Raw genomic sequence first — 12288 nt, forward strand, 5'->3', positions numbered from 1 at the left:
GCTTAAAGTGGTATATTCGTGACAATCCTCCAATACAGCAACACCGGAACAGGAACCCCAAGATGCGATGTAAAAACACACTAATTCAACAAAATCAGGTTTATTTACAGCATTAAAACATCTGACTATTTAATATGCATAAAAGAAATACAACATTGACGTACAATATTGTGCCGAAATAAGTCGGTCTTGGTATATAGAGATCAACCAAGTTGCCGTGGTGCTCTCTACAAAGCCTTAGTGTGAAGACAATTGTCACGTGCCACATATGAATACACATTTAGAAAATAATAATTTTACATAAGATGCTTAATTAACCTAATTATAAAATATATATCTAAGTCTGACAGATTACAAATAATACGTATGGAAAACGACAATGTAGTCTAGATTATATGAGTACCATAACGGAAGTTGTTTACAACTATTAATAGACAATTATAAGTATTTTAAAACATCGATAGAAAATGTTTAAAAAGCATGACACGGCAAACGATTCATGATAACGGCTAAAACTATCGTTTAATTTTACAAGAAATAGTATTATCGTTAAATTAAGTGTTAATTTACCTGAGTTTGTGTAATTTTACTGCTGTCAAATCTTTGCGTTAAATTCGATATGAGTTTAGACTTGATCTGCCAGACGCACAAAAGAATAAACAAAATGACTAGCTACAGACTACTACTATTTTCTTCTACAATACCCATGCCTTCGAAAACCAGTTCCAGGGTGTAGCTCATAATCTGGTTTACCTGACACGCCATGTCTTTGAAGCGCGTCTCCATTTTTCTGAATTTTCCAGTGGCTGGATCTAATATCATGTTACTGCCTTCTGCTCCCTCTGTGTCGGTAGGCACGACGTCAATGATAATCTGTGGATCTTCTCCTAGATCATCATCCGAAGAAGAAGATGATACAATAAGTTCTTCTTCAAGTTTTTTATCACCCAACTTCTTCGCCGGCTTTTTGGTCGAATTCACTTCTGGATTGTTTTTTCGTTTGTCAACGGAAATAGTCATTGGTGCCTTGCTTTCCGTTCTCGGGCAAAATTTATTTGGCTGTTTAGATTTATTAGATGTCATGGAGTCTACCTTGTTTACTACGCTTTTTAGTTTGGGTTGTATTTTGGTCTGCAAAACTCCGGGATGTTCTCGGCTAAGATGGTTCCGCAGACTATCTTTTCTTGTGTATCTTCTAGAACACAAGTAGCAGGTATATTTTTCTTTTTGTGAACATCTCCTCTGGTGGTTACCAATTTCATGTCTCACGAAAAGTTTTCCGCACCATCGGCAGTACCGGTACTCACTAACTGTATCCATATTCCCTGTAAAAATAGCAAAAAGTGTTTCTTTAACTATCTTCACAAAACATATTCGTTAAAATACGAGGGTCTTTTGGAAATTCTGCCAGACCTAGTTACATAAGTACATGGATTTTTAAAAATAATTTGTGAATCATCAATGTCTTTATCTTCATCTTCATCTTCATCTTCTGCAGCATCTTCATCTGTTTATAATGTGCCTGAATATTTCTTTAGTCTGTCAACATGAACAATTTTGGAAGTTGTTACCATGTCTAACTTAACAGTAATATCTGATGTTTTTTCCAGTATCTCATACGGTCCCTTCCAGTATTTTTGAAATTTATTTGGTATTTCAGGCGATTTAGTTGGTGTGTACAGCCAAACCATGTCTTGCACATTAAATGACTTCTTTTTAGCTCGAGTGTCATAGTACTTTTTCTGTCGAGATGCGGATTGCTTTAAGTTTAGTCTGACTGTTTCATAAGCCTCATTAAACCTATCTCGTAACTTGGTACTGTATGTGGACATCTCTTCGTTGCATACCAAACATCAATTCAAGTGGGGTACATACTTCTCTACCGAACATGAGGAAATTTGGCGACATTTTCGTGCTTTCTTGTGTGGTACTTCTATATGCAGACATAACATAGGGAAGGTAGTCGTCCCAGTCATCTTCTTTCGTTCTGACGTAGGCCGATAGCATTTCTTTTAATGTTTTATTAAATCTTTCCACCAAACCTTCAGACTGCGGATGGTATGCGGTAGTCCTTGTCTTTTCTATTCCCAACAGTCCACACATCTCTGCAAATAACTTATTCTCGAACTGTCGACCCTGGCCGATGTGAAGTTGATACGGGATTCCAATTCGTAAGAATACATTCTCAACTAACAACTTCGCTATAGCTGAAGTTTCCATATTAGACATGGGAAAGGCATCTGTCCACTTTGTAAAGTAATCACTTACTACTAAAATGTAGCAATTTCCAGATGAAGTAGGTGGATCTACTCTACCCATGATATCAACTGCCATTCTTTCCAACGGTGCTCCGACTCCATGTGAACTTAGTTCAGCATGTGTTTTACTGCTCCCACAGATCAAAAAATCAGCAACATATTTCTTTATATCTGCATTCTTTCCAGGCCAGTAGTATCTAGCTTTTAACCTTGATATAGTTTTACGCACACCTAAATGACCTCCGGTTGGTGCATCATGTGCAAGTCGCATTGCTTCTTTGATTTCAGTTTTGGGAACAATTACTTGAAGCGTTGAATTTTTGGCATCCACCGTTTGTCGATATAATACTCCATCTTGTATAACAAGATTTTTCCACTGCGACCACAATTTTTTAAGAGGTTTCGATTCAGGAGATACTTCCTTCCACTCGGGTCTTCTTTTTGAATCGAGCCAGCTTTTGAGTTTTGATAGGTCGTTGTCAGCATCTTGTCGCTCTTGCAAGTATGACAAATTATCTAGTGTTATCGACCGAAGACGACTTTCATTTTCTCTTTGCTCGTTTCTTCCACATTGGACACAGGGATTTCTGGAAAGCCCGTCCGCATTCCTGTGAACAAGGCCAGGACGATGTTGTATTGTGAAATCATACCCAGCCAATATCTCTAGCCATCTTGCGACCTGTCCTTCCGGATTTCTAAAATTCATTAACCATGTCAAGGCTCCGTGGTCAGTTCTTACCAGAAATGGTCTTCCATATAGGTATGGTCTGAAATATTTGATCATCTTCACGACTGCTAGCAATTCCTTCCTTGTTACACAATATTTCCTTTCAGCATTCGACAAACTCTTACTAGCATAAGCTATCACTTGCTCTTGTTTGTCAAAAACTTGAGAGAGTACACCTCCAATACCATAGCCACTAGCATCGGTGTCCAGAATAAATGCTGTATAAGGTTCAGGATAAGCCAATATCGGAGCAGTCACAAGTTTTGTTTTAAGTGAATTAAATGCATCTTCTTGGTCTGCTTCCCAGTGAAATGGTTGGTCTTTACGAGTAAGTTTGTTTAAAGGTGAAGCTACTTTGGAGAATTGATGAATAAATCTTCTGTAATAAGAACACAAACCAAAGAAAATTTTTTACCACTTCTATTTTAGCAGGATCTGTTGAAATTCCATTTTCAGAAACTATGTGGCCCAAATATTGAACTTCCTTCTGGAATAGGAAACATTTCTTTGCCTTCAGTTTCAAACCAGCGGTTCTTAACCTACTAAAAACTTGTATTAAATCAGCTAAATACTTATCGAAGGTTTTTGAAAATACAATGACGTCGTCCAAATATATGAGGCATATCTCCCACTGCAATCCAGCCAATACCCGTTCCATCAATCTTTCAAATGTGGATGGAGCATTACAAAGTCCGAATGGCATAATTTGAACTGATACAATCCTTGGTAGGTAGTAAATGCTGTTTTAGCTATATCCTCCGGATCCATAGCCACCTGCCAAGTCAAGTGTGGAAAACCAGGATACTCCATGCAACGCATCTAACGTTTCATCAATGCGGGGAAGAGGATATGCGTCTTTCACCGTCACATTGTTCAACTTTCTGTAGTCTATACAGAACCGGGTAGTACCATCTTTCTTGCGAACTAACACTATTGGACTTGCCCATGGACTGCACGATTCTTCGATGACATTCTGTTCCAACATCTTTTTAAGTGCATCTTCGACTTCCTTTTTCTGATGAAGAGGCACACGCCTTTGTCTTTGCTTAATAGGTAGTGCAGAACCACAATTGATCTTATGCATCACTTCATTCGTCCTGCCTAATTCGAAGTCATCTTTGGCAAACGATGATTCATTATCTACCATGAACTGTTTTAATTTTTCTTGGTTTTGGTCCAGTTTTGTCTTGGACCTTTGAAACAGATCATGGAGATGGCCAGGTAACTTTTGCTTTTGCGACTGCTTTGTGGTCTTATCTTTTATAATCTGGTCAATCATACTAAGCTTTCCTATATTACTCGATTTGAATATAGTGACTGGCTCAGTAGACACGTTCATTATTCTAACAGGAACGGTCGAAGAGTTATGTGGTACAACTGCCAAACTATGTGCACCTATCAGTCCATCCTTTGCAATAAGATGAGGGTGTGGCTCGATCAAAGCTGTACCTCCATGTACACTGTTTTGCACCTCCTCGTGGATTCTGCCAGGAATTATAATCTCCACACCAGCTGGGATGGTGATATTTCTTATAGACGTTACACAGCAAAGTTTCAAACCTTCCTCCATATGAAGATCCAACTTCTTACCACATAGTTCAATTTCTTTTGTTGACATGTCAAGCTTCCAATTGTGCTTTTTAAGGAAATCCAGGCCCAATATACATTGTGAACCTATATCAGCAATTACAACTTGGTGGTTGCAGATAACATCATCTGTGATAATGTTCAGATTGGTTGCTCCTTTAATGTCGAGTTTCCTCCCATCTGCTTGACACAAATCATGAGCCAATTTCCATAAACGAGGCTTGTGTTGAAGTTTATCAAACATGTCCATTGATATCAATGTTAAACTTGCCCCAGTGTCGATAAGACAGTAGCTCTGTATATCTTCTATGCAGGCCAAAAAGTGAGGCCATTAGGTGAGGTGAAATGTTTACCCACGGGAGATTGAGAATGGTTGTTTTGTGTCATGTTTCGAACTCCGTCAGGCTTCTTTCTATCTGGTCCCATTTTTTCCAACTTCAACTGTAATGTCTTCATTCCGTCAGTTAAACCTGCTATTTGCTTCATCAATTTTTCAACTGTATGACCATCATCGGTTTTTGGCTCTGTTAGCGTTCTTGTGTATTTTTGTCGAGGCCTTTTTGTTTCGTTAGATACACAAAATGACTCTAGTTCTATGGCAACATGTGTTGCTTCTTCAAGGTTTGATGGTCGACTTTGTTGGATTTTCCACACCATATCCATATCGTCTTGGAGGGCGTCCAAAAATGCATCTTTAGCCAAAACATCCTGGAGACTTTGTTCAGCAGTTGGATAGGCCAATACCACCATCCGCTTCACAGCTTGTCCCAACTCAGTAAGTTTTTCCTTCGGATTCTGCCTACGGTTCTCCAACTCACTTCTATACAATTCCGTTTGATTTTTTTGCTGGAACCGTCGTTCCAAAGCATCCTTCAGTGAATCATAGTCATATCTGTCCTCTAATGGTAAAGAGCTTAACACTTCTTGAGCAGAACCCATTAAACTGCCGGACAGATGTAAACCTTGCTCCTCTCGCGTCCATTCGTTGAACTCTACACATGCCTGAAAGGCTTTGTAATCCATTAGAGGCGTTGAACCATCGTACTTGCTTGCGGCCAATATAGGTTTTCTGTGATTAGACCTCGATATTCCACCGGACCCTCCATAACTAGTGCGACCATCTCGTCCAGCCATATCATATTCTTCGGACACAGTATCAGGCGTGAAATACAACCGGCGAGGCGGTACGTACTCTGATACCTTCGGTCTGGCCCCTTGACCGTCTCGTACTGTTCTGGAACTGCTTCAGCTTGCATCTGTCGATGTGCTCTGGTTTGTTCTCTAACATTAACAAACGAAGCAAGAATGTCTGTAAGTGTTTGTCTTCCCGGACCTGGTCTTCGGTCCTTCGGGTCTGTCGAATAAGGGGGTGTGTCATCAGCTATTAACAAATCAATAAACTGCCTCTCCGACAAGTAGTTTGGTGAGATTTCTTTATCAAATACAATTTGATTGTTGAATATCCCACCTCTGCCACCAAAATCTGTAACGCGCCAGTAAAGGGATAGGAAGAGAAATGTTCTACTTCTCTAAAACTCTGGGCGTCAGGGAGTAGTACTTCTTGCCAAAACCCAATTCTTTGGAACACTACTCCAATTTGAATTGGCACCGCAATATGATAGAGTTAAAGTGGGCACGTTACCAGCTTAAAAGTGGTATATTCGTGACAATCCTCCAATACAGCAACACCGGAACAGAAACCTCAAGATGCGATGTAAAAACACACTAATTCAACAAAATCAGGTTTATTTACAGCATCAAAACATCGAACTATTTAATATGCATAAATTAAATACAACATTGACGTACAGTATTGTGCCGAAATAATTCGGTCTTGGTATATAGCGATCAACCAAGTTCCCTTGTTGCTCTCTACCCACCATACTCTACTCAGCCTTAGTGTGAAGACAATTTTCATGTGCCACGACTGAGAGAGGTAATCGTTATGTTACCGTGGGTGCTGCCGTTATGAAAGTCAAATTGTTGCGTTCTAGACGTCGTAGACTATTGTTCCCTCAATCGACAGACCCAACTAAGAAGTAGAAAATACAGTATAAAGAATATTGAATCAAAATATAAATGGTTTGTACAACAGAGGTAGACATTATTTTAAATAATAAAACAAAGTACAAACATCCAACAACAATTTTAAAGGTCATCAAACATATGAATACACATTTAGAAAATAATAATTTTACATAAGATGCTTAATTAGCCTAATTATAAAATATATATCTAAGTCTGGCAGATTACAAATAATACGTATCGAAAACGATAATGTAGTCTAGATTAAATGAGTACCATAACGGAAGTTGTTTACAGCTATTAATAGACAATTATAAGTATTTTAAAACATCGATAGAAAATGTTTAAAAAGCATGACACGGCAAACGATTCATGATAACGGATAAATTTATCGTTTAACTTTACAAGAAATAGTATTATCGTTAAATTAAGTGTTAATTTACCTGAGTTTGTGTAATTTTACTGCTGTCAAATCTTTGCGTTAAATTCGATATGAGTTTAGACTTGATCTGCCAGACGCACAAAAGAGTAAACAAAATGACTAGCTACAGACTACTACTATTTTCTTCTACATATTCCATCAGTAAAACACTTCCCCCATGGTTTATCCAATTCATTCGTTACGTCATGTCCACTAGCTAACTGGATATAATCATCCACCTTAATCTTATAGTAAGAGTAACCCTTAAACGTTTTCTTTTCTTTTAGAACACCATCGGAAGTTAGTTTTTCTTTTAGTTCGTTTTGTTTTTCTATCATGTAGTTTTGTCTGCTTTCTAGTTCCATTTTTTAGGTAATTAAATTAAATGAAATGTTTCTTGTTTACCATCATCAATAAAAACTTCTACTGATATTAACGACATTTGTTCTTTCGAATCATTAATCTTATTCAGAGGAGGTGCAAATTTTGGTTTTTCAATAGAGATTGATATATTAACATATGCATCAACATCATCTCTTATTGTTGGTATCAAAATTTTTTGTTTTTGTTGACTTTTATGAATATCAATTGAGGTAAATATATCATTATTAACAAAATATAGTTTTACGTATTCAAAGTCTGATGTTCGTAAAAACTCATTACTCATATTCCTTCTTTTTGTGGTTCTGGATTTCTAATAATACTTGTTGATGGTGGAGTTTCCGTTTCCAATAACATATCAAAATTACTCAATGTAAATTCATCTTCTTCTTTATCTGGTATGATTAACATTCTTAACTTATCTATATATTTTCCACTCGTTTTAATTTCATATAAGTGACGAGGCGTGCTGTTTTCGTCGTTAATTTCAAATTCTTTAAATTCTACATTTTTTGTACCATTGATAAACTGAAGAATATTTTGAGCGTTAAATTTTTTATATAAACTAAAGTTTTGTCTGAAGAATATTGATTCAACTTTTACCTGAAAAATTCAATTATAACTTTTCATGGGAAAAAAAATCGTCTTGATGGACGAAATTCAATCATATCAAAAATATCTGAGGTGTTAATAATAAAACCATCTAGAACAGAATGAACTAGATCTCCGACTTTAGATTTGGGTTTGGTATTTAAATTCTTTATTTCATTTTCGGAGTTATGTTGCGCGTTAATTGACTTTATAATATTTGGATTACTCGAGGCTTGTGTTGGTGTGACACCTATAGATGAATGAATTTTGTTATTGTATTCATCTACAACCTCTGGTAATATTTTAAGCCATTTTTGAGATTTCAATTCCGTGAACTTTTTGAATAATTTATTTTTTAGGGTTCTATTATATCTCTCAATAACTACAGCTTTACCTTCATTATGCGTTTGCTTTTAACAGTTTTATGATCAGAGCCCCATGCATTCTCTCTTTGAAAGTTGGATTTGGAATATTTTCAAGTTCGATTATCATTTGTCTGTCTGCTTCGTGTCTGAAGTTTATGTCTTTATTTCTGTATAGTATGTCGTGTTTAAGCGCAGCGGCGTCAACTCTATTGACTGGTTCTTCCTCTGGTTTGGGTTTATCGTTTTGTCTAATCGCAGATCTAACCTAGTACCTGGACCGGTGTAATTATGACCCGGAAGATGTTTTTCTCCGGGATATTTCGCCCATGAAAATCCAGGAAGAGAACTCAATGGTTTTTGTATATCTCCTGAACCGAAAAAAGTTTTTGGAGCGTGAGCGACAATCATTTTTATCCTATAACTTTAAAACCATTTCCTTTCCTTTCTTCTAATCTCCTGTTTAAGTTCTCTTATTAGCTCTAATTCTTTCAACTCGTTAGATTGTTTCACTGTGTCGCTTACACGCTTTCCCGCTTCCGCGATTGAGCCGATGGCTTTCGCTCCGGTTGAAATGAGTGATTTGTTTTTTGAAACAAAGCTAGCTACTTTTGGAATTATTGTTTTACTTAGAGAAAATAATGAAGAAAAGATACCGTCGCCCGAATAATCTTCGAATCTGTGTTGTCCGTGTTTTAGAATTAAACTCATCCTATTTTTAAATGAGTTAATTTAACGAAGAAATTGTGTCCTGTTTTTTTTTATCCAAAAAAAGAGTTATTTCCCTTTTTTAGAAGTTTCTAGGCTAAAAATAACATTATTTAAAACGAGGCTATTAAAAAACCGGACGTTAAGCGAAACAAGGATGTTATTGTATATAAGGGTATTTTTAATATGCTTTTTTTGATGGAATGTAGGAAATTGATTGAAGGTGTTTTTTGGTGTATGAAATGTAAGGGTGTTTAGGGTGTAATAATTTATAGTGAGTTTAGGTCTTTTTTTAGTGTAAGAATTTATGAAATGTAGGGTGTTTAGGTTTTAAGTATATGAAATGGTGAGTCGGCATATGGTAAAGGGGGGTGTAGTGTACATAGACTGGATGATCAATTTGGTAAAAAAAAATTTTTGGTAAACCGGTAAATGGTGAAATGGCATAAGGTAATGTACACATATTTAATTAAGATTTATTCACAGGTATGGTATATATTTACATCTATGGTATATATGCATAACAATAACTAGGGTACATATACAGAATCAGTAACTAGGATAAGAATTTCAAGATCCACCACTGCTGTAAGTATATGAGATCAGCAAATAGGATAGGAATACAACTAAGTATACAGTACCAGTAGGAGTGGTAAGTAACAAAGATCAACAACAACAGTATGCAAGCACTATCCATCTCTAGGGTAAATCGGAGACATCCACAAATATTGTGGGTATATAACGTCAGCAGCTGTGGTAAGTAATGGATGACCACAAATATGGTAAGTTACAAGGACAGCATCTAGGGTAAGAAGCAAGATCAGCAATTAGATTATTTATAGAAGATCAGCATCTAAGGTAAGTATACAAGGACAGCATCTAGGGCAAGTAAACAAGATCAGCAATTAATGTATATATACTTCAAGGTTACTAGTAGGTATGTACTAGTAGGTATACAAGATCAACAGTGGGGTTAGTAAGCAAGATCATCAACTAAGGTATGTGGACAACTAGGGAAGGTATACAAGATCCACCACTAAGGTAAGTAAGAGATATTTACAAATGTATATATTGTATCAACCATATATATATATATATATATATATATATATATATATATATGGTTGAGGTTAGATAACAAAGACCAAGATTTTAAAATATCACTTAAAGGGCAAATACGATATGGTTAAATAACGAATCTATTTGATAGTCTTATAAAATCATGTACTGTTTGGAATATATGTGCATTTTCAACTTCACTGAGGTGATTTGAACCATGCAATAGAGTTTTTTCATCTAGATGGTGCTGTGGTAGTGTGAGTAATGTATCTCTTCTCTGGGCCTGATATTTCGGACAGAAGAGCAAAAAATGTCCCGAGTCTTCAATGGGATGTCCACATGTACAGGGTGAGAAGTCACCAACGTGTCTTAAGAACTTGTGTAGGTTAAGGTCACTCATTCTATTTCGGAGTCTGCAGTGCACTATTTGGACCGATCTTTCGCCAAGGAAATAATACGATGGTGGAGACGCAAAGGATTTTATCTGTAGTTTGAATTCTTTTGTACTACATAATGAAGATTTGTTTTCGGGTAACGCGTTCCAATCACGGATAGCGGATGGTAAGAATGAATCAGAGTAGAGTTTAGACCTAGTAAAAAGTGTTCGTAGCTTGTGACCATGACGTGTATTGTAGTCATAGGAGGATCTCATATGATCTGGGACAAGTGTACTAAGGTACTGTTATGGATCATCTTATAATAGAGAATAAGGCGATGTTGATCTCGACTTTGTTCAAGTGAACAGAAATCTGATTCCCTATAAAGCAACGAGTTTGACGTACCACGGACTAAACCGGTTATTATCTGCGGCAGTCGAGATGAAGATTTTCTAGTCGACATGAGTCTGTTTCTGTGCAGTTATCATATAATACATCACCAAAGTCAAACAGGGGTAGGATATACGATTTGTAGATATGTTCAAGAGATTTCCTGGAAAGTCTATATTTCATAGAACGAAAACATTTTACTGACTGATTTTGCGTATGAGGCTGACAATGTGTTCATCCCATTTACAATTCCGGCTGAATGTAATACCAAGGTGCTTGTGATGCTCAGAATCTTCTAATATGTTATTGTCGAAATAGAGTAAAAATGAAGAAGGAGATAGTTTCCTAGAAAAAGTCATACTGACCGTTTTTTCTGGGCAAAAGACAACATTCCAAGAGCTTGCCCAATTGCTGATGGTTTTAAGGTCATTGTTTAGAAGGGTTTGGCATTCTGTCGGGTCATTTATGGCCATGAACAGTGACGTGTCATCTGCAAAAAGGCGGATGTTAGATTTGATGTCACTGGTGATATCATTTATATATATCAAGAATAAAAGCCCTTTAAGAGAGAAGCAATAGCATTTTACCTCTTATGCCTACTGACTGGAGCTTGTAAATGAGGCCTGCATGCCATTCGCGGTCAAAAGCTTTGCTTATATCAAAAAATACAGCTTTAGTTTCGAGACCTTCATCAAGGCTACTGCATATATCGTTATATATATTGATGAGCTGGTATGTGCAAGAGTCATTTTCTGTAAACCCTGATTGTGAGACAGAAAGTATTTGCTGTTGTCGGAGAAAATTGTTTAGATATTTATAGATGCATTTTTCAAATACCTTTCCTAGAGTGCTGAGGGGAGATAAATCGGGCGATAATTTGAGCAGATGCTAGCATGACCTTTCTTATATATTGGAATGATGTTGGCTTGTTTCCATATGGTGGGAAAGCAGCATTGGTCCTGCAAGAAGTTAAAGAGGGTACACAAAGGCATTGTAATAGATGGACTACAACATTTAAGAATCTTATTTGTTATGTTATCTCTCCCACAGGCCTTTTTGTCTTCAGAGAATTAAACTAGCTTTTACATCTTGGGGAGTATAAACGGGAAGTGGAATACAGAGGTCAGATTGAGGTAAGTTTGGAAATGGTTGAGTGGGATTAGGTAGCGTTGATTGGTTGATGAAAAATTGTTTAGATATTCAGCTTTGACAGCATCTTCTTGGACAATTTGGTTGTTGATTAGGAGTGGAGGAAAATGTTTTGATGAACTATTTCTAAAGACTACGTTTTCGACAAGCTTTCACCAATTTTTTTCTTGGAAATGGCCCAGACTTATCTTACCATCGAGATTGTCAAAGAAGTCCTGTTTTACTCTTCGGACCTCTGCAATGACAAAGTTCC

The 12288-nt window shown here is 36.8% G+C and overlaps 3 protein-coding genes across 3 annotated transcripts; all 3 read right to left on the reverse strand.

The window, feature by feature from the left end:
* Positions 1–672: 672 nt before the first annotated feature.
* LOTGIDRAFT_171408 (hypothetical protein) lies at positions 673–4603 on the reverse strand (the record flags this gene model as incomplete). Its single annotated transcript, XM_009047603.1, has 2 exons — positions 673–1195; positions 3942–4603. 2 exons carry the CDS (start codon positions 4601–4603, stop codon positions 673–675), a joined length of 1185 nt encoding a protein of 394 aa, XP_009045851.1.
* A 275-nt stretch (positions 4604–4878) lies between these two features.
* LOTGIDRAFT_171409 (hypothetical protein) lies at positions 4879–5706 on the reverse strand (the record flags this gene model as incomplete). Its single annotated transcript, XM_009047604.1, has 1 exon — positions 4879–5706. One exon carries the CDS (start codon positions 5704–5706, stop codon positions 4879–4881), a length of 828 nt encoding a protein of 275 aa, XP_009045852.1.
* Positions 5707–7681: 1975 nt separating this feature from the next.
* On the reverse strand, positions 7682–8763 carry LOTGIDRAFT_171410 (hypothetical protein; the record flags this gene model as incomplete). The annotated part of the gene is made up of 2 exons (XM_009047605.1): positions 7682–7976; positions 8621–8763. The coding sequence occupies 2 exons, from the start codon at positions 8761–8763 to the stop codon at positions 7682–7684; spliced, it is 438 nt and encodes a 145-aa protein (XP_009045853.1).
* Between the last annotated feature and the right edge of the window lie 3525 nt (positions 8764–12288).

The sequence above is a fragment of the Lottia gigantea genome (assembly GCF_000327385.1).
Source record: "Lottia gigantea unplaced genomic scaffold LOTGIsca_114, whole genome shotgun sequence".
Classification (NCBI taxonomy): Eukaryota; Metazoa; Mollusca; class Gastropoda; family Lottiidae; genus Lottia; species Lottia gigantea.